The sequence below is a fragment of the Suncus etruscus genome, chromosome 2 (genome assembly GCF_024139225.1).
Source record: "Suncus etruscus isolate mSunEtr1 chromosome 2, mSunEtr1.pri.cur, whole genome shotgun sequence".
In the NCBI taxonomy this organism is placed as follows: domain Eukaryota; kingdom Metazoa; phylum Chordata; class Mammalia; order Eulipotyphla; family Soricidae; genus Suncus; species Suncus etruscus.
In genome coordinates, this window is record NC_064849.1 from 167,590,003 (window position 1) to 167,612,496 (window position 22,494).

Genomic DNA, 22,494 nt, shown 5'->3' on the forward strand with positions numbered 1-22,494 from the left:
AAAAGCCAAAGTAAATATGAAGCAATAGGAAAAACTCACAGATCACTGCAAAATTTGTCAAGCTTCTGGAAAAAACTTTCAAGGAAGCAGAAGAAATTGGAAGAACACAGGTGAATCTAATAACGAGATGAAAACTTTGTTCAACCTGCTGCAAAGAACATTCAAGAAAGAATGAGAAACTTGAAGAACGCAGGTGAATCAAATAATGAGATGAAAACTTACAGAACTAAGCAGTATTCACAAAGTATTAGAATAGAAACAAAGGCACACAAACTCAAAAATGAATAAGAAGATTCATGAAGAACACAACATTTTCAGCTCTGAAATGCGATATTATGCACGCAGAGAAAAAAGTCAAAAGAATCTGTAAGAAAAACACAACGATCACCTGCATAGCCTTCCTTGGAGGTGAGTCGACGCACTCAGAAAGAAGGAGCCAGAGAAGCATGGTTGTTCCGCTGTGCTTCACGACCCTGCACATCATTTAGCCAATGAATACAACAACAACATGTAGAAAAACCCACAATATAGGTGTGACAATGGGGAAACAATGCCCCCACTGAGTGGGAGAAACTATTCACCCAATACCCATCAGATAAGGGGCTAATCTCCAAAAATATACAAGGCACTGACATAACTTTACTAGAAAAAAAACATCTAATCTCATCAAAAAATGGGGAGAAGAAATGAACAGACACTTTGACAAAGAAGAAATACAAATGGCCAAAAGACACATGAAAAAGTGCTCCACATCACTAATCATCAGGGAGATGCAAATCAAAACAATGATGAGATACCACCTCACACCACAGAGAATGGTACACATCACAAAGAATGAGAATAAACAGTGTTGGCGGGGATGTGGAGAGAAAGGAACTCTTATCCACTGCTGGTGGGAATGCCGTCTAGTTCAACCTTTATGGAAAGCAGTATGGAGATTCCTCCAAAAACTGGAAATTGAGCTCCCATATGATCCAGGTATACCACTTTTAGGAATATACCCTAGGAACGCAAAATACAATACAAATTCTTTCCTTACACCTATATTCATTGCAGCACTATTTACCATAGCAAGACTGTGGAAACAACCAAGATGCCATTTAACAGACGAATGGCTAAAAAAAGTGTGGTACATATACATATAGACTATTATGCAGCTGTCAGGAGAGATGAAGGTATGAAATTTTCCTATACATGGATGTACATGGAATCTATTATGCTGAATGAAATAAGTCAGAGAGAGGGAGAAAGATGCAGAATGGTCTCACTCATCTGTGGGTTTTAAGAAAAATGAAAAACATTCCTGCAATAATAATTTTCAGGCACAAAAGAGAAAAGAGCTGGAGGTTACAGCTCACCTCATGAAGCTCACCGCAAACAGGGCTGAGTTTAGTTAGAGAAAGAACTACATTTTAAACTATCCTAATAATGAAAATGTACAAGGGAAATAAAAATCCTGTCTAAATTACAGGGAGGGTTTGGGTCGGGAGGATGGAGATTTGGGATATTGGTGATGTGAATGTTGCACTGGTTATGGTTGGTGTTCTTTTCATGACTGAAACCCAAATACAATCATGTATGTAATAAAGTAGGTTAAATAAAAAAAAATTAAAAAAAGACTTAAAGAACACAGGTGAATCAGATAATGAAATGAGGAAATACATAAAACAAAGCAGAATTCACAAAGGAGTCGAATAAAAATAAAGGCACAACAAACTCAAAAATGAATAAGAAGATTATTGAAGACCACAACATTTTCAGCTCTCAAATGAGAAATTTGCACGGAGAAAGTAGAAGTATAAAGAAACCAATAGGAAAAACTCAAAGATCACTGCAGAATTTTTCAAGCGTCAGCAAAGAACTTTCAAGAAAAAGACTTAAAGGACACAGGTGAATCAAATAATGAGATGAGGCTATACAAAAAACAAAGCAGTATTCACAAAGGAATAGAATAAAAACAAAGGCACAACAAACTCAAATATGAATAAGAACATTTATGAAGAACACAGCATTTTCAGCTCTTAAATGAGAAATTATGCACGCAGAGAGCAAAAGTAAAAAGAAGCAGTAAGAAAAACACAAAGATCACTGCAAAATTGTTCAAGATTCAGAAAAGAACTTTCAAGGAAGAAGAAGAAAATTGAAGAACACAGGTGATTCAAATAATGAGATGAAAATACAAAAAACAAAGCAGTATTCACAAAGGATTAGAATAGAAACAAAGGCACAACAAACTCAAAAATGAATAAGAATATTCATGAAGAGCACAGCATTTTAAGCTCTCAAATGAGTAATTTTGCACACGGAAAACAAAATAAAGAGAAAGCACAAGGAAAAACTCAAAGAACACTGAAGAGTTTTTCAAGCCTCAGCAAAGAACTTTCAAGAAAGAAGACTTAAAGAAAACAGGTGAATCAAAAAATGAGATGAGGATATACAAAATCAAAGCAGTATTCACAAAAGAAAAGAATAAAAACAAAGGCACAACAAACTCAAACATGAATAAGATGATTCATGAAGAGCACAGCATTTTCAGCTCTTAAATGAGAAATTATGCACGCAGAGAGCAAAAGTCAAAAGAATCAGTAAGAAAAACACAAAGATCACTGCAAAATTGTTCAAGATTCAGCAAAGAACTTTCGATAAAGAAGAAGAAACTTGAAGAACACAAGTGATTCAAATAATGACATGAAAATACAAAAAACAAAGCAGTATTCACAAAGGATTAGATTAGAAACAAAGCCACAACAAACTCAAAAATGAATAAGAAGATTCATGAAGGGCACAACATTTTCAACTCTCAAATGAGTAATTTTGCACATGGAAAATAAAAATAAAAGAAAGCAATAGGAAAAACTCAAAGATCACTGCAGAATTTTTCAAGCCTCAGCAAAGAGCTTTCAAGAAAGAAGACTTAAAAACAAAGCAGTATTCACAAAGGAATAGCATAAAAACAAAGGCACAACAAACTCAAAAATGACTAAGAAGATTCATGAAGAACAAAAAATTTACACCTCTCAAATAAAAAATTATGCAGGCAGAAAGTAGAAGTATAAAGGAACCAATAGGAAAAATTCAAAGATCACTGCTGAAGTTTTCAAGGTTCAGCAAAGAACTTTTAAGAAAGAAGAAGACTTAAAGAACATATGTGAATCTAATAATGAGATGAGGAAACATAAAACAAAGCAGTATTCACAAAGTAATAGATTAAAACAAAAGCACAACAAACTCAAACATGAATAAGAAGATTCATGATGAACACACCATTTTCAGCTCTCAAATGAGTAATATTGCACATGGAAAACAAAAGTATAAAGAACGCAATAGAAAAAACCATAAAGATCACTGCACAATTGTTCAAACTTCAGCAAAGAACTTTAAAGAAAGAAGACTTAAAGAACACAGGTGAATCAAATAATGAGGTGAGGAAATACAAAAAAAAAGCAGTATTCACAAAGAATTAGAATAGAAACAAAGGCACAACAAACTCTAAAATTAATAAGACAGCATTTTCAGCTCTCAAATGAGTAATTTTGCACACGAAAAACAAAAGTAAAAAGAATTCATTAGGAAAAACTCAAAGATCACTGAAGAATTTTTCAAGCTTCAGTAAAAACCTTTCAAGAATGTAGACCTAAAGAACACAGGCGAATCAAATAATTAGATGAGAAAATACAAAAAATAAAGCAGTATTCACAATAGAATAGAAAAAAAACAAGGCACAACAAACTCAAAAATGAATAAGAAGATTTATGAAGAACACAAAATTTTTAGCTCTTAAATGAGAAATTATGTATGCATAGAGAAAAATGAAGACATATCACAATAATAATTTTCAGACACAAAAGAGAAAAGAGTTGCAAGTTCCAGCTCACCTCAGGAAGCTCACCAAAAAGAGTGATGAGTTTAGTTAGAGAAATAACTACATTTTGAACTGTCCTAATAATGAGATTGTATGAGGGAAATGGAAAGCCTGTTTAGAGTACAGGCGGGGGTCGGGTGGGGAGGAGGGAGACTTGGGACATTGGTGATGGGAATGTTGCACTGGTGATGGGGTGGTGTTCTTTACATGATTGAAACCCAAACACAATCAAGGTGTTTAAATAAAAGTAATCATTGAAAATAAAGTAAAATTAAAAGAATAAATAATTTCCTCATTTAAGCACCATGATTTTAAACATGTTTGTAGTTGACTTTCAGTTATAATAAAGAATACACCTTCAGCAGTGATACATTCCTACCAACAATGCCCTCATATCCCTCCTCCCCTCCAACCTATATTCAAGACAATCATTCTATTTCTCTCATTACCATTTGTTGTGTATGTAAATATTTCAGTGGGATTACTATGTTACTGACCCTACCCTGATTGTGCCCTATCCTAGGGTGTGATCTGGCATTCTGCTCCTACCCTAGGGTGGTACCTGTTTCTGTTCTCACAATTGGGTGGTACCTGATTCTGGGGGATAAAAGCAAGGGTCTGTGGATGGCGAGGGGCTTTTTGACTGGAACTGATGCTGAGGCTTTTGGCTTCAGTCTTGTCCTCTAAATAAAGTGGATATTTTCACAAGCCTGACTGTTTGCTAACAGTTTACCTGCCGTTTCACCTCAGAACTGCCAGCTGAGCAAAGTGGCAGACGGTGCTCCGAGCTGGAGGAGAAAGACCTCATCCTCCATCCCTCCATCAGTCAAACCCATCAAGGGTTGACTTGCAACAACCATTGGCATGGTAGTTGTTAGTGTAGTTATCTTTCTTACTGAACTCACCACTCTCTGACTGGGCTGGTCCTTCCAGCCCTCATCTCTATTGTTACTGGGTATTATTACAATGATGTCTTTTATTTTTCTTAAAGCTCACAGATAAGTGAGACTATTATGTCTATCTCACTCCCTCTGACTTATTTCACTCAGCATAATAGTTTCCATGTCCCTCTATGTATAGGAAAATTTCATGACTTCATTTATTTTGACAGTAATATAGTATTTCATTGTGTCTATGTACCACAGTTTCTTTAGACACTCATCTGTTGTTGCGTATCTGGGTTGTTTACAGATTCTGGCTATTGTAAATAGCACTGCAATGAATATAGGTGTGCAGAAAGCATTTTTGTATTGTGTTTTTGTATTTCTGAGGTATATCCCTGGAACTGGTATAGCTAGATCATTTGGAAGCTCAATTTCCAGTTTGTTGAAGAATTTCCATATTGTTTTTCCATAAAGGCTGGACTAGATGGCATTCCCGCCAGCAGTGAGTTCCTTTTTCCTTACATCCCTGCCAGCAATAATTGTTCCTTTTGTGTGTGTGTGTGTGTGTGTGTGTGTGTGTGTGTGATGTGTGCGTGACGTGTGCTATTCTCAGAAGCATGAGCTGCAACCTCATTGTTTTTTTATTTGCATAACTCTGATAGTGATGTGGAGCATTTTTTCATGTGTCTTTTGTATTTCTTCTTTAGGAATTGTCTGTTAACTTCTCATTTTCTAATGGGGTTAGCTGATTTTTTCTTGTTAAGTTCTGTCAGTACAGTACCTTGTATGTCTTAGATTTTAGCCCATTATCTGATGGCTATTGGGAAGTTCCTCGTATTATTAATTCATGCATTATTTCTTCATTTCTATGTAAATTATTTATGTTCTGTTATTTTTTTTCCTTTAGTAGTATTTGAGCTCATTTGTTGTTGGTCTCCAGCTATTTGTAGGTTGTTAAGCTTATATTTCTAAATACCAATAGAAAACACTTCTTTGTTTTTAGAGCTTTAGAAAATATTTAATTATTTGTCTGTATAAAATTAGCAGTTGTTTGAAATTAAATTCTCATCCATTAGGGGTCATATTCTAGGTTTTGGCAAGAAGAAGTAATCTGTACTAGATAATGTGAAAGTATAAAAATCAAACATCGCTCTCTACTCCACATATGACTCATCCCAAACACATTTATACTTATCTTGCTGGCTCAGTAACTGAACTAAAACAAAGCCTTCCCACTTTGATTTGCTCCTTTCTCTTAATGATTTTCAAAGGTAGCAGGAGAATTGCAAATAAGAGAACAAATGATGAAGAGAAGCTATACCCAAAATAGTTTTTAAACAATTCATCTAGAAAGCTTTTGCACAGATGTTTACACATTTGAAAGCTATTACCAGTTCCTGGAAAGGATAATGTCCCCACTTCCTATACACTACATTTATCTTCTCTGCTTGGGAAAATGCATTCTGACTACACCTTGCAAAAGATCAGAGACCAATTTTTATCTCATCCGCTTTAATCTGAGCTCATACCATAACCTAGAAGGGCACTGGGCATGTAGTGTTCAGTAAATATTTTTCTACTTTACTCAGTGGTGCTATTTTCTTTTGTAAATGAAAATAAGACAAAGAGTCATTGGAGGCTGAGATATCAGCAGAATGATCTATTTAGAAACAGTATAGTTTTGTTAAGCATTTATTTCTTAATCTCTACAATGATAAATTTGGGGAAAAAAACCTCTATTGTTAGAATTACAATCTTTCTGAATTACCTTATCCTGGCAGCTCCTGCCCAGAACACTGTTCTAATAAAATTTAGGATGTCTCACCCTGGCTCAGGTTGAATACTAATATCTGTTGTAGAAATCAAAGAATAAGTTTGCAAATTGAGCATGTACATGCCCCAGCTGTGGTTTGACACTTACTGGCTATGTGGCTTGTACAAGGATTAGGATCTAATCAGTGATGTTAGATTAAAATTAAATGACAGGGGCTGGAGCGGTGGTGTGGAGAGGTAAGGCATCTATCTGCCTTGCCAACGATAGTTAAGGATGGACCGGCGGTTGATCCCCTGGTGTCCCATTGGTCCCCCAAGTCAGGAGCGATTTTTGAGCGCATAGCCAGAAGTAACCCCTGAGCGTCACTGGGTATGGCCCAAAAACCAAAAACCAAAAAAAAAAAAAAAAAAAAAAAAGAAAAGAAAAGTAAAGTCACCTTCAACGTGAATGAGTAAGAAAAGTAGAATCGTGTCTCTTATATAGGCGGGGGGAGGGGGAGATTGGGGAAATTGGTAATGAGAATGTTGCACTGGTGAAGGGGTGGTTTTTTATGCCTGAAACTCAACTACAATCATGTTTGTAATCAAAGTGCTTGAATACAGATATTAAAAAAAAAGAATGGGGCCAGAGCAGTGGCACAAGTGGTAAGGCATCTGCCTTGCTCTCGCTAGCCTAGGACAAACTGAAGTTTGGTCCTCCAGAGTTACATATGATCCCCCAAACCAGGAGCGATTTCTAAGTGCATAGCCAGGAATAACCCCTGAGCATCATCCATCCTCAAAACAATAAATAAAATTAAAGGACAGTATGTATAAAGAATTTAGACAGTAAACACTTTTTATCAATGGGTTATAGTTCCCTGGTTGGAATGGAATGATTAGTGGGGAGGTTGAAGTAAGAAGGGATAGTTGTAGTAGTATTTTCAAGTACAGTTGGGAAATTGGAAGGTGCTTTTGGTTGCTTAAAGAAGCAAATCACATTTACTAAACAATCACAGCAAAACATATTCATGCAAGAAAACAAAGATATTTAATTAACAGCCCACAACTAGGCAATAACCTGAAATTGCTTCCCAGAACAAAGGTACACACCACTTTTTATAACAGATTTTCTGCATTGTAATAATATAATAATACTATAATACAATATATACTATAACATATTATTATAATATAAAATGCAATAATAATTATTACAATAATGATGAAACAAAGAAAAGTTTAGTTACTTCATTGCAATACACAGTGGTACATTGATGCAGGAGAGACTCAACAAGAAACTAGAGGGAGGCCCTTGTGGGTTTCTCTATGGTTGATGTATTTTTCTTTAGGTCCCATAGAAATATTGATTAATTTACTAATTGTTTGGTGGCTTTGTCCACCTTCCCACCAAAGAAAAATTTATCCCCCTTTCTGTTATGAACCACAACTTATGATTCAGGACTTATCCATCACTGTCTAGTTCTCAGAATGGGCCTCTCAGAATTTCTGCCTCTGGCTCTCTCCTTGGATACCTATGCTTAGTTATCTGCTCATTTTTCTAACTTTACCAAAACCACAATATATCAAGTTAAGACATTTCTTAATTCGAGGGTATAGGGAAAAGAAGGGTGTGGAGAATAGAGCAAAAACTGCAATTTAACCCTTATACATCACAGAATAATTATAGGGACTTGATACATAATTTTCTTTTAAAAATGAGGTAGTAGGTCAAATATATTTAGAAGCCTAGAATGATATACATTAAAAATACATTTTTGTGGTTGATGCCACATTTCTATGATATAACTAAAAACTTTTGCATATCTTATATATTTAATTGCGGTAAATACATTTTTGCACTTGGTGAAATTATTAGAAGAGTTTCATTGTGCATGTCAAAATACTTGATTTTGAATGATCTATTAAGAATATGAATATGTCAAGACCCAGGAAATATAGATCAAGTGGTGGAGCACAAACTAGTATGTAGAGGACAAAGGATCTGATCCATGGACATGTGAGTACTTATGGGTGAAGACTTGGAGACTACAATGACCGGCACACTGACTTTTTAATTTTATACTACCAGATTGAGCACTGGTGCTAGCATTCTCAGTTAACCCATGTCACTTGTGGTGGGTGATCATTATTAAACAAACAAAACCAAAATAAAGAAATATCACTAAGATTTTTCACTGAGTTCCAGGTACACAAAGAGGACTACAAGCTGGAAAATCTTATTTCTATGACATGTACACTGCTAGAAAATGACATATGTATCTGGGCATCATTTTTCTGTTTTCCCTTTATTCATTAAATGCTAAAATATTTAATTAGCAGATATCAACCATGTGCCAAACACCATTATTTTGCGATATAGTGATAAAGCAAACAAAACCCTGATTTTAATTAGCTTAATTCTAGTTGAAGCAACAGAGAAAAAGCAAACAAAGAAAAGGCAATCTCAAGTAGTGATAGTTGTTATGGTAACAAAAAAGAGTGAATACTTTATGCTCATCAGGAAAGGCTTCCAAGGGAATAAATTTTTAATGATTCCTAATATACCAGTAGAATCAGCTACTTGGAGGCATGATATGAACCTCCAAATGAGGAGGTTCAGGGTGCTTGTAGGTACAGGCCTATTGTGGTTGGAATAGAATCAACACAGATAAATTTAGTCAAAGACAAAATAGTGAATCATAAAATATAGAATTAACCCTCAAAAAATAAAGCCAGGACACTGGAGAGATGAGAGCCTGGAAGCAAATGCTAATATAGGAAATAATCCACAAACACACACACAGGAGAAAGAAATGGATTCAGGAATTCCAACACATAAGTCTTCAGCATCTAAGAAGCAGCAAGCTCCATGTGAAGCCCAGAAATATAAGAGATCATTTCCTGAAAATCAGAGTACTTACTAGGACGGAACAGATCACACCCAAAGGTGGGATTATGTGGTCAAAACACCAATCCAAGGTGCTACATTCAAAGATGTTTCCAACCGATGAGTAACAAGGCTTTTATACTGAGGGAACGGGATCCAATTAATCCCACATCTCCTCTGCAATAGAAAAATTGCAGAGGTAAAGTAAGGTAATACACACCCCTAGGAAAGTGATCTTACTAAAAGAAAGACGCCATCTCTGAAGAATAAAGAGGGTGGCATAATTTTGAACAGGAGCAGCCAAAGTTGAAAAATTAGAAAGGAAAAACATTTGGCTTAAAAAACAGGGTGTCTCTACCCAGGACCCTCCTGCCATAAGACCAACTGCAGTCTCCAGACGCATGAATTTGTCTCACTCCAAAGTCTTCCCTCAAAGTCCCAGGATGGGTTCTACTCTATCGTGGGTTTTCACTGTCAAGTTGCAGTACTAAAGATATTGGGGTTAGCGCCTGTCCTATGTCAAAGTCATGATGTCCTGCAGTGTCTCCTAGTTTCATCTCACTAATATATGGTGAAGCAGCTCATTCTTAGACAATCTTCTATTTTCCTAGGCCAGTCTGAATTTATGTTTTTAAGGGTTTAATACACTTAAAAGAGATTTGGGCTACTTCTAGCTCAGAACTTGGAGGTTGTGTCAGGTAGTGCAGATTAACAAAGCTTGTACTCTGGTTTATTGTGCTGTCACTCTAGCCAGGAGGAGTTATGTAAGAACAGACTGGTTAGGAGCCAGAGTGATAGTAAAGTGGGTAGGACATTTGCCATGCACACGGCCAACTTAGTTTCTATCCTAGCATCCCATATGGTCCCAAGAGACTTCCAGAAATAATTTGAGCTCACAGTCAGGAATTATGCCTGAGTGCTGTTGGATGCAACCCAAAAATTAAAAACAAACAAAACAAAAAGCAGACTATTTTCAGTAATATTGTAAGTCCTGAAAAATTCTTTAGATTCTTTTAAGATCTTCCCTTGTAAGGTTTTATTACAACTATATTGAGAAATCATTTTAATGTTATTAAGCAAGGGAGTGGCAATTTTGATATACATTTAAATTTCTTCTCTAGCTTCTTAATTTCCACCGTACCATGTTTAAATTTTTTGTATAAAACTGAAAAAAAAACTGTTTTTGATCATTTGTCTGGGAAAAAAAGTTATTCAATGCAGCTCACACACTGAGATGCGGAATTAACAGGCAATGCCAGAATAAAACCATGATTTCTTGGAGATGTCAATACACATTACTTAGAGTTCACAGCTAGTGAATAAACACTCATTAAATCATTCCTTGGTAGCAAAGCAACATGAAGGAGCTTGTATTCATACAAAGGACTTTCAAAACTTTTTAAATAAAAAATTTATATAGGCATCATGATTTACAAGGTGCTGTATTTGCAGATATAAAATGATCCAAATAAAATACTAAAGTAGGTGTCAATTATTTTTCATCAATGTCCCCAATTTCCTTCCCAGTCTACACTTTATATTTTTAAGTTTCATTACTTTGGCTTGGGTCCATATTCACAGTAACGATGACTGTGATTTTTTTAATGCAAATCATCTATTTTTTTTATTTAAACACCTTGATTACATACATAATTGTGTTTGGGTTTCAGTCATTTAAAGAACACCACCCATCACCAGTGCAATATTCCCATCACCAATGTCCCAAGTCTCCCTCCTCCACACCCGACCCCCGTCTGTACTCTAAACATGCTCTCCATTTCCCTCATACATTCTCATAATTAGGACAGTTCAAAATGTAGTTATTTCTCTAACTAAACTCATCACTCTTTGTGGTGAGCTTCCAGAGGTGAGCTGGAACTTCCAGCTCTTTTCTCTTTTGTGTCTGCAAATTATTATTGCAAGAATGTCTTTCATTTTTCATAAAACCCATAGATGAGTGAGACCATTCTGCGTTTTTTTCTCTCTCTCTCTCTGACTTATTTCACTCAGCAGAATAGATTCCATGTACATCCATGTATAGGAAAATTTCATGACTTCATCTCTCCTGACAGCTGCATAATATAACATTGTGTATATGTACCACAGTTTCTTTAGCCATTCGTCTGTTGAAGGGCATCTTGGTTGTTTCCAGAGTCTTGCTCTGATAAATAGTGCTGCAATGAATATAGGTGTAAGGAAAGGGTTTTTGTATTGTATTTTTGTGTTCCTAGGCTATATTCCTAGGAGTGGTATAGCTGGATCGTATGGGAGCTTGATTTCCAGTTTTTGGAAGAATCTCCATATTGCTTTCCATAAAGGTTGAACTAGACGGCATTCCCACCAGCAGTGGATAAGAGTTCCTTTCTCTCCACATCCCCGCCAACACTGTTTATTCTCATTCTTTGTGATGTGTGCCATTCTCTGGGGTGTGAGGTGGTATCTCATCGTTGTTTTGATTTGCATCTTCCTGATGATTAGTGATGTGGAGCACTTTTTCATGTGTCTTTTGGCCATTTGTATTTCTTCTTTGTCAAAGTGTCTGTTCATTTCTTCTCCCCATTTTTTGATGGGATTAGATGTTTTTTTCTTGTAAAGTTCTGTCAGTGCCTTGTATATTTTGGAGATTAGCCCCTTATCTGATGGGTATTGGGTGAATAGTTTCTCCCATTCAGTGGGTGGCTCTTGTATCCTGGGCAGTATTTCCTTTGAGGTGCAGAAGCTTCTCAGCTTAATATATTCCCATCTGTTAATCTCTGCTTTCACTTGCTTGGAGAGTGCAGTTTCCTCCTTGAAGATGCCTGTAATGTCCTGGAGTGTTTTGCCTATGTGCTGTTCTATATATCTTATGGTTTGGGGGCTGATATCGAGGTCTTTAATCCATTTGGATTTTACCTTTGTACATGATGTTAGCTGGGGGTTTAAGTTCAATTTTTTGCAAGTGGCTATCGAATTGTGCCAACACCACTTGTTGAAGAGGCTTTCCCTGCTCCATTTAGGATTTCTTGCTTCTTTATCAAAAATTAGATGATTGTATGTCTGGGGATCAGTTTAAAGTTGGGGAAAGTAATTCCTCCCATATTCTTTTTCCCAATGATTGTTTTAGCTATTCGAGGGTGTTTATTGTTAGAAATGAATTTCAAAGGTGCCTGATCCATTTCTTTGAAGAATATCATGGGTATCATTAGAGGGATAGCATTAAATCTATATAATGCCTTGGGGAGTATTGCCATTTTGATGATGTTAATCCTGCCAATCCATGAGCAGGGTATGCGTTTCCTTTTCCGTGTGTACTCTCTTATTTCCTGGAGCAGAGTTTTATAATTTTCTTTGTATAGGTCCTTCACATTTTTAGTCAAGTTGATTCCAAGATATTTGAGTTTGTGTGGCACTATTGTGAATGGGGTTGTTTTCTTAATGTCCATTTCTTCCTTATTACTATTGGTGTATAGAAAGGCCATTGATTTTTGTGTGTTAATTTTGTAGCCTGCCACCTTGCTATATGAGTCTATTGTTTCTAGAAGCTTTTTGTTAGAGTCTTTAGGGTTTTCTAAGTAGAGTATCATGTCATCTGCAAACAGTGAGAGCTTGACTTCTTCCTTTCCTATCTGGATTCAGTTGATATCTTTTTCTTGCCTAATCGCTATAGCAAGTACTTCCAGTGCTATGTTGAATAGGAGTGGTGAGAGAGGACAGCCTTGTCTTGTGCCAGAATTTAGAGGGAAGGCTTTCAGTTTTTTCAATTGATGATAATGTTTGCCACTGGCTTATGGTAGATGGCCTGACTATATTGAGAAAGGTTCCTTCCATTCCCATCTTGCTGAGAGTTTTGATCAAGAATGGGTGTTGGACCTTATCAAATGCTTTCTCTGCATCTATTGATATAATCATGTGGTTTTTATTTTTCTTGTTGTTTATGTTATGTATTATATTGATAGATTTACGGATGTTAAACAGCCTTGCATTCCTGGGATGAAACCTACTTGATCATAGTGGATGATCTTCTTAATGAGGCATTGAATCCTATTTGCCAGGATTTTGTTGAGGATCTTTGCATCTGCATTCATCAGCGATATTGGTCTGTAATTTTCTTTTTTTGTAGTATCTCTATCTGGTTTAGGTATCAAAGTGATGTTGGCTTCATAAAAGCTATTTGGAAGTGTTTCCATTTGTTCAATTTCATGAAAGAGTCTTGCCAGGATTGGTAGTAGTTCCTCTTGGAAAGTTTGAAAGAATTCATTAGTGAATCCATCAGGGCCAGGGCTTTTGTTTTTCGGCAGACATTTGATTACCATTTTAATTTCATCAATGGTGATGGGGGTGTTTAGATATGCTACATCCTCTTCCTTCAACCGTGGAAGATTATAAGAGTCCAAGAATTTATCCATTTCTTTTAGCTTCTCATTTTTAGTGGCATAGAGTTTCTCAAAGTAGTTTCTGATTACCCTTTGAATCTCTGTCATATCAGTAGTGATCTCTCCATTTTCATTCCTAATACGAGTTATCAAGTTTCTCTCTCTCTTTCTTTGTTAGGTTTGCCAGTGGTCTATCAATCTTGTTTATTTTTTCAAAGAACCAACTTCTGCTTCCATTGATCTTTCGGATTGTTTTCTGGGTTTCCACTTCTTTAATTTCTGATCTCAGCTTTGTTATTTTCTTCTGTCTTCCTATTTTTGGGTCCTTAAGTTGAGCACTTTCTAGTTCTATTAGCTGTGTCATTAAGCTACTCAGGTAAGCTACTTCTTCCTTCCTGATGTGTGCTTGCAAAGCTATAACTTTTCCTCTCAGTACTGCTTTTGCTGTGTCCCATAAGTTCTGATAGTTTGTGTCTTTATTGTCATTTGTTTCCAGGAAACTTTTGATTTCCTCCTTGATTTCATCTCGGATCCACTGGTTATTGAGTATGAGGCTGTATAACTTCTAGGTGTTAAAGTTTTTCTTCTGAGTCCCTTTGGAATTCACAAATAATTTCAGAGCCTTTTGGTCAGCGAAGGTAGTCTGCAAAATTTCTATCCGCTTGATATTATGGAGGTATGTTTTATGTGCCAGCATGTCGTCTATCCTGGAGAATGTCCCATGAACATTGGAGAAGAATGTTTATGAGGTTTCTGGGGATGGAGTGTCCTATATATATCCACTAGGCCTCCTCAGGTCTAGTATATTCTTGTTGGGTTTCAGTCTGGTTGACCTATCCAGTGTTGACAAAGCCGTGTTGAGGTCCCCCTCAATGATTGTGTTGTTATTGATATTATTTTTCAGATTTGTCAACAGTTGTATTAAATATTTTACTGGCCCCTCATTCGGTGCATATATGTTTAGGAGAGTTATTTCTTCCTGCTCTACATACCGCTTGATTAATATAAAATATCCATCTTTGTCCCTTACAACCTTTCTGAGTATAAAGTTTGCATTATCTGATATTAGTATGGCCACTCCAGCTTTTTTATGGGTTTTGTTTGCTTGGATAATTTTTCTCTAGCCTTTTATTTTGAGTCTATGTTTATTCTGACTATTCAGGTGCGTTTCTTGTAGGCAGCAGTTGGATTGAGTTTTTTGATCCATTTGGATTGAGTTTTTTGATCCATTTGGATTGATTTTTTGATCCTGTGTCTCTTGACTGGCGCATTTAGTCCATTGACTTTGAGAGAAAGAATTGTCCTGGGATTTAATGCCATCTTTATATCAAAATTTGGTGTGTCTTTTGGTTAGTCTTGTCATAAATTAGGTCTTTCAGTTTTTCTCTTAAGACTGGTTTTGTGTCTGCAAAGTTTCTGAGCTGTTTTTTGTCTGTGAAACATGTATTCTTCCGTCAAACCGGAAAGTGAGTTTTGCTGGGTATAGTATTCTGTGTGAAGCATTCATTTCATTCCGTCTTGTCACAATATCCCACCACTGCTTTCTGACATTGTTTCTGGTGACAGGTCTGCTGTAAATCTCAAGGATGCTTGCTTGAACGTAATTTCCCCTGTTGATCTTGTTTTCAGAATTCTGTTTCTATCTGTGGGATTTGTCATTGTGACTATGATGTGTCTTGGGGTGTTTTTTCTGGGGTCTCTTTTTGTTGGTACTCTTCACGCATGCAGGATTTGATCACATATATTCTTTAGCTCTGGATGTTTCTCTTTAATGATGTTCTTGACCGTTGATTCTTCCTGGAAATTTTCTTCCTGGGTCTCTGGGACTCTAATGATTCTTAAGTTTTTGCTTTTGATCTTATCATAGACTTCTGTTTTCATCTATTCCCATTCTTTGACTATTTTTTCCATTATCTGCTCATTTGCTTTATGTTTTTTTTTCCAATCTCTCGTGCTGTATGAATTTGTTATGTATCTCATCTTCCACAGCACCAAGTCTATTGTCAGCTTCTGATACCCTGTCCCAGAGCTTATTCATTTTGTCATTCACTTCATTTAATGACTTTTTCAGGCCTGTTAGTTGACATGTTATTTCAGTTTGGAGTTTTGTGATTTCTGTCTTCATATTTTCTTGGTTCTTATTAGTGTTCTGTTCAACTCGATCCATGTTTTCTTTGAGTTCTTTGAGCCTCTTCCATATTGCTAGTCTAAAGTCCTTATCTGAGAGGTTGATTAGTTGGTTGGTCATTATCTGGTTATCAGAATTGTTATCTTCATTCTCTATGTCTGATGCTGGCCTGCGTTGTTTCCCCATTGTCACACTTGTATTGTGGGTTTTTCTACATGTTGTGGTGGTATTCATTGGCTATATGATGCAGGCAGCACACTCCTCTGGCTCCGCCTTTTCTGGATGGGCTGACTTGCCTCTAAGGGAGAGGAGTCCTCCGTGGATGAAGCCTCACACTGGATCAAATCTTAGGCCCAAGCACGCAGCAGAGAAGACAGTCTGGAGAGAAATGCTTGGCTTCAGTGATCCAGCACAGTTCTTAGTGTGATGTTTTTCTTCTTGTTGTGATGGTGTTCTTTTCTTAGAAAGAGTGCACAGCCGCGTAGCGAAGTGGAGCCAAAGTGCTCTGCTGGAGCCTCTTTTTGGCCCACTCCCAAGAGTTTCACGCAAGAGGACAGTAGACAGACATACACAGGTAGCACTCACAGTTTTTCACAGTTGGGCCCCACTGGGCAGGCGTAGTTTCGTGGATTTTCCCTGCCTGATGTCCCAAACAGGGGACCCAGCTTCTGCGAAAGCTTGCCGGTTTTTATGTTCTGGAGTCTGCCCTGAAAATGGCTTCTGGGAGAGCGAGTTTTCTGGAGCCTCTTTTCACCCCACTCCCAAGAGTTTCACGCAAGTGGACAGTAGACAGACATACACGGGTAGCACTCACAGTTTTTCACAGTTGGGCCCCACTGGGCAGGCGTACTTTCGTGGATTTTCCCCGCCTGATGTCCCAAACAGGGGATCTGGCTTCTGCAAAAGCTTGCCGGTTTTTATGTTCTGGAGTTCCGCTCTGAAAAATGGCCTCTGGGGGAGCGAGTTTTCTGGAGCCTCTTTTCGCCCCACTCCCAAGTGTTTCACGCAAGTGGACAGTAGACAGACATACACAGGTAGCACTCATAGTTTTTCACAGTTGGGCCCCACTGGGCAGGCGTAGTTTCGTGGATTTTCCCCGCCTGATGTCCCAAACAGCGGCGACTGTGATTTTTTTATGTATACATAGCTTCCCTCAATATTATGATGGTATTCTGCCACTCACCGTCTAGCAGAGTGTCTCTCTTCTTCACAATGCACCAAATCGACCTCATCATCCACCATTGTAGCTCAGCTCTTAACTCCATTTTTCTGGGTATTCTCTATTTCCTTGGCATATATTTTTATATACTATATGTAATGAAATAATTATATTTCCCCTTTTTTATTTACTTATCTTAGCATAATGCTCTCCAGGTCAATCCACATATCTATAAATTACATTATTTAATCTTTTATTATAGCTAAATAGCATCCCATTTTGTGTATGGACCACAGCTTCTTTTGTCCTGTCATCTTGACATTTGGGCTTTTTCTATTTATTGATTATGGTAAATAGTTCTACAATGAATAATAGGAGTCCAAGTATATTTACTGAATAGAGATTTGGGACTGTTAGAGTAGATGCCAGGAATGGAGTATCAGGATCATACAGAAGTTCTACTCTAAGTATTTTTTTGAGAAACATCTTTATTATTTTCCCAAAATGTTGAACCAGACAATATTTCCAACAGTGATCAGGATTACTTTTCCCCTGCATTCACACCAGTAATGGTTCTTTTGTTACTCGTGATGTGTGCCTGTATTACTAACATAGAATGATATTTCATTGTTATTTTGATATGCATTTCACTGATAGTAAGTGATGCAGAAATTTTTTTAGACTTCTTGAAAAAGTTTGTTTTTCTCTTTTCTCAACTTTTTAGGTTGTTTGTTGATTTTTTCTTAAATTATAAAAGTGCTTTATATATCTGTATATTAACCCATTAATGGTGGGGAAATATTCTGTACAAGCCTGTGGGGTATCTTCTTACTCTGGCTATTATTAATCTTCTGGTGCAATGTGCCTAATTTTATGTACTCCATTTGATTATCTTTGTTTTTATTTGCTTGGTCAAAGGCATTGAATCATTGAAGATGTCACTACAATCATTTCCATGGAAAATTATGCCTATTCTTTTCTCAATATAATATATGGAAACATATCAAATGTCCAGTCAAGGTCTTTAATTATTTTGAACTGGCTTTTGTACAAGCTATTAAATAGGTGTTTAAATTTATTTTTTTACATGTTAGTGACCAGTTTTCTAAAATACGTTTTTAAAGAGGCTATACTCTTTGTTTATTTGTGGAAAACTGGCTGTCGATGTATCTGAGATGTTTTTGAGTTCTCAATTTTATTCCATTGGACCGAGAACCTGTCTTTATACTAGTACCATACATACTATTTTGATTACTATTTCCCTTACATCTTAAATTTTACTTTAAGAAAATACATCATATAAATGACATAATGAAAATAATACATTTATTTTTAGATAAATGAAAGCAAAAGTTATTGAAAAATAGAAAGAAAAGAAAGGAAAAGAAGTATAAAATAAATGTACAGTAGTAAGCACATTTGTGAAAATTATCATATCTCTAATAAAGTCATTAATACAATGGCAGGAGGTTAAGTAAGCTCTTGTTAACTCTTCATGTTTTTAACTTGATTTATTCCTATAGGAATGACAGAATCAAATAAAGAAAATTGTCCAAAAATTCAATGCACTATTACTAATATTGCAATATTTAGGGGAGTGTACTCAGCAGCCAGGCCTCCTGGAAGAAGGAAGAAATGGGGAAAAGGTACCTGTACTCGCTCCATAAAGCCCTGGTACTATCACCCTAAATATTGGCATATCTGAAGTTTGGTCAGACTGGTGTCCCAAAGAGGGGGTATGAGGCAGGCCCATTGGGAAATGTTGATTCTGGGGATGGAGGCAGCAGGTGTGGCTTCAGAAGGGTGGGTGAGTTGGTATGCATATCATTTGAGAAGGATTAAGTCTATGTAGCTGACCTGGTTCGAACATGGTGACTGTGTTTGTGGACATGGTTACAGTAGCAATGCTTCCCAGAAGAAGGAAGCACCAGGGGTTTGATGCCCAAACTCTCAGGGCAGAGCCTACCCTTTCCTCCTGAGATGGACAGTTTTCTGCTGCATAGACCAGTGTCCCAATGATCTTTCAAGCTTAGTTTACATGTTATTAGAGAAAAGAGTGAGTCTATGAAGCTAGCCTAATTCTAACACCCCTTATATATTTTTTAATAATTTTTATTTTGACCAAAGTGGATTAAAAATCTTTCATAGTAATATTTTAGGTATATAGTGACATTGAATCAGGGGCATTCTCACCACCAATGTTGTCCTACCTCCATCCCTGTTCCCAGCATGCATCCCCTATCCCCCTCCTTTGCCCCATGGGCTGCTAGTATAAGTGGTCCCCTCTTGTCTAGCTTGTTGTAGATTGGGTATAGATTCAGTTGTAGTTGGCTTTGGATTTTCAATAAATTTTCTTTGGCTACAGAGAAAGAATATTGCTATTCTATATAAATTTCAATACATTTCTCAAGGTACTAAAAATGTCAGGTACTGCATTATATCTACACTGTGTTTTGACATTATTGATCCTTTTTGAAGTCAAAGAATAGGGCAAATGTTTCCATTTCCTTGTGTCTTCTTTAATTTTATTTAGTAGTGATTTTAAGTCTTTTATTTCTTTTACATATTTTGTTAAGCTTATTCTAAGTACTTGCCTTTTTTAAGTGCAATTGTTAAAAGTATTGTTACTTTCATTTCTCACTTTTATGTTTCCTTTTTTGCATGTTAAAATTACATGTATTTGGGGCCGGGGTGATGGTGCAGCTGTAGGGTGTTTGCCTTGCAAGCGGCTGACCCAGGGTGGACTATGGTTTGACCCCCAACCCAGGAGCGATTTCTGAGCACATATCCAGGAGTAACCTCTGAGCATCATTGGTTGTGCTCTCCCAAGAAAAAAAGAAGATTCTTCTTTTATAATGTACAAAAATTGAAAAGAATGAAATGCTTCACCCCAGCGGGCGAAATGGTGGTGTAGTGGTAAGATATTTGCCTTGCATGCTTTTGACCTAGGGCAGGCAGATCTTGCAATTAGACCAGAATTTATAAAGTTCTTTTAGGAAAACAAAGCAAGAACGCTCTAAGTTTTAGACCTCAAAGAAATCTTGGATTATAGATTGCCAATGTCAAATGCTATAGCATCAAATCATAATAAGTGGGGCTACATCAAACTGAAAAGATAATGTATGTTAAAATAAATATGGGCTAAAATTATAAGACAGATAACTCAATCAGAAAAAAATTTCTTTTTTTACTAGTCAAATATCTCTTTAATTTCAAAGATATTATCATCAAAAGACAATATATAAAACAAAGTATCCTCTCTAAAAATCCATAATTAATTAATTAATTATCACATATATATGTCCACAGCAACTATACATTTTCACACTCAAGCCAGTTTACATTGAGTATGCTATCAGAACCATGTCATTTATTATAGTAGGCTAAAACCTGTACTATCGGGGAGATGTACTTAGAAATGGTTTGGTGATTTGCTCATTTTAACACCTATGTACAAAGATATCTATTTTATGTTAGCAATAAATAATTCTTATTATCAAAAGAGATGATGCTCGTGCACACAAGATGGTTGCATGCTCATAAAATATTTACACAGTTTCTCATTGAGCAAAGTGCAGATTCTTCCATTTTCTCCATATCAGTCTTGCTTCCAGGGGATACATCCTTCCATTTCCACAACTTCAGACCATCCCTCGTATTTGTTTGTGTCCTTATTGTTCTTTATGTGCTGTTCAAAAGGACTTTTGGTCTTAATTCCTTTTCCACCACAGAAGATCCAGTTGTCTCTGAATCCAAGACTAGTTATAGACGTACTCCCTAATTCAGCGATGAGATGCTGGGCCTCATCGTTGAGTTTGGTTGCTTCATCATCATATGTTCCCATTAAGACTATTGTTCCATCTTGTATAAGCTTCAGAAATTCAATAAATGGGGCCGCATCTTTTCCCCACATGTCAAAATATGTAGTGTCTATTAGTTGGCCTGTTTTTCCATTTGCCAAGCAACATTGATACCTCTTCCAACATTATTCTTAACACCACTCATTAATACCTGATCTTCCAGACAGATTTTGGGTCCAACCACAGTGGCTGCTCCACTAGCCATTTTGAAAGCAAAATGCTTTTCAGGGCAAGCTTTTGAGATTCCACATTTATATCTAGGAGGCTTTGTAGAACGTGCAGCTATGTCCAAGGCTGATCTTGCAAATAGATTTCCTAAACTTTCATCCATTTTTATTTCAAATACTTGAGAAATAACATAAAATGTCAGCAAAAATACTGCCACAGCTACCACCAATTTTGCAGCACCTGCAACCCTCATGTTTAGTTTTTCCAGATTATGGCACTTTCATTAAATATGACCCTGCAGAAGTGGCCAGGAAAAAAAATTTCACTCAACACATCAGATAAAGCATTGATATCCAGGTTACACAAAGTATTCACAAAGATTAACTCCACAAAACCTAAACACCCCTGAAATAAATGGGGAAAGGAAATGAAAAGATACTTCTTTGTAGAAGACCAACAGATGGCCAACAAATACATGAAAAAATGCTCATCATCACTTATCATTAGAGAAATCCTAATCAATGCAACAATGTTTTATCATCATACATCAGTTTGGAATAAACATATCAAAAATACTGAGAACAATCTCTGTTGGTGAGGATGTGGTCAGAAAGGAACCCTCATCTATTGCTATTGGGAATGCTGCATGGTCCAACCCTTATGGAAAACAGTATGGAGGGCTCTCAGTAAACTCAAAATCAAGTTTCAATCTCTCTTTTAGATATCTATTTCCAGGATAGTAAAACTTTCATTCAATAGGGTGTATGCACACTGCTATTCATTGAAGCATTCAATAGTTAAGACTTTGAGTCAACCTAGATGTCAATCAACAGATGAGTGGATCAAGAAGTTGTGCTTTATATATACAATGGAATACTATATAGCTATACGGAATGATGCAGTCATGTAATTTGCAGTATTATGGGTGGTACTAGAATATATTATGTTAAATGAAGTAAACCAGAAGAAGGAAGATAAATACAGAATCACATCTCTTATGTGTGGTATTTAGAATAACTACATGAAAAAATGCAATGGTCTAAATGGGAGTTGTCTAGATTACCCTTATCCCCAGACAATTGCAAGAGAAAGAAAACAACTGAATGGAGAATAAAGATAAATATAAAAAATGGGGGCCAAGGACCAAGACTTTTCAGGTGCATCGATGATTAAAATAAAATAGGGAACCAAATATCCAAGCCAAAGTCAACAACAATAAAATTGATTCATTGTATGTCTAAAATCCAACTATAAAGACTTTGTACATCAAATGATTTCAACAAAGTTGAAAGAGCTAGTTCTTTAAGAGATACAAAACACTGATCTGACTCACCAAGAAAATAAAAAAAGATTAAAAACATAATCATTTCTTCTCCCCATTTTTTGATGGAATTAGATGTTTTATTCTTGTAAAGTTCTGTCAGTGCCTTGTATATTCT

The 22,494-nt window shown here is 36.4% G+C and overlaps 1 protein-coding gene across 1 annotated transcript; it reads right to left on the minus strand.

Annotated features, from left to right (window-relative positions):
- Window positions 1-20,205: 20,205 nt before the first annotated feature.
- On the minus strand, window positions 20,206-21,326 carry LOC126001959 (protein FAM3C-like). The gene is given in 2 exon segments (XM_049769157.1): window positions 20,206-20,990; window positions 20,993-21,326. Coding segments are annotated over 2 exon segments (681 nt in total). The 5' UTR covers window positions 21,309-21,326; the 3' UTR covers window positions 20,206-20,625.
- Between the last annotated feature and the right edge of the window lie 1,168 nt (window positions 21,327-22,494).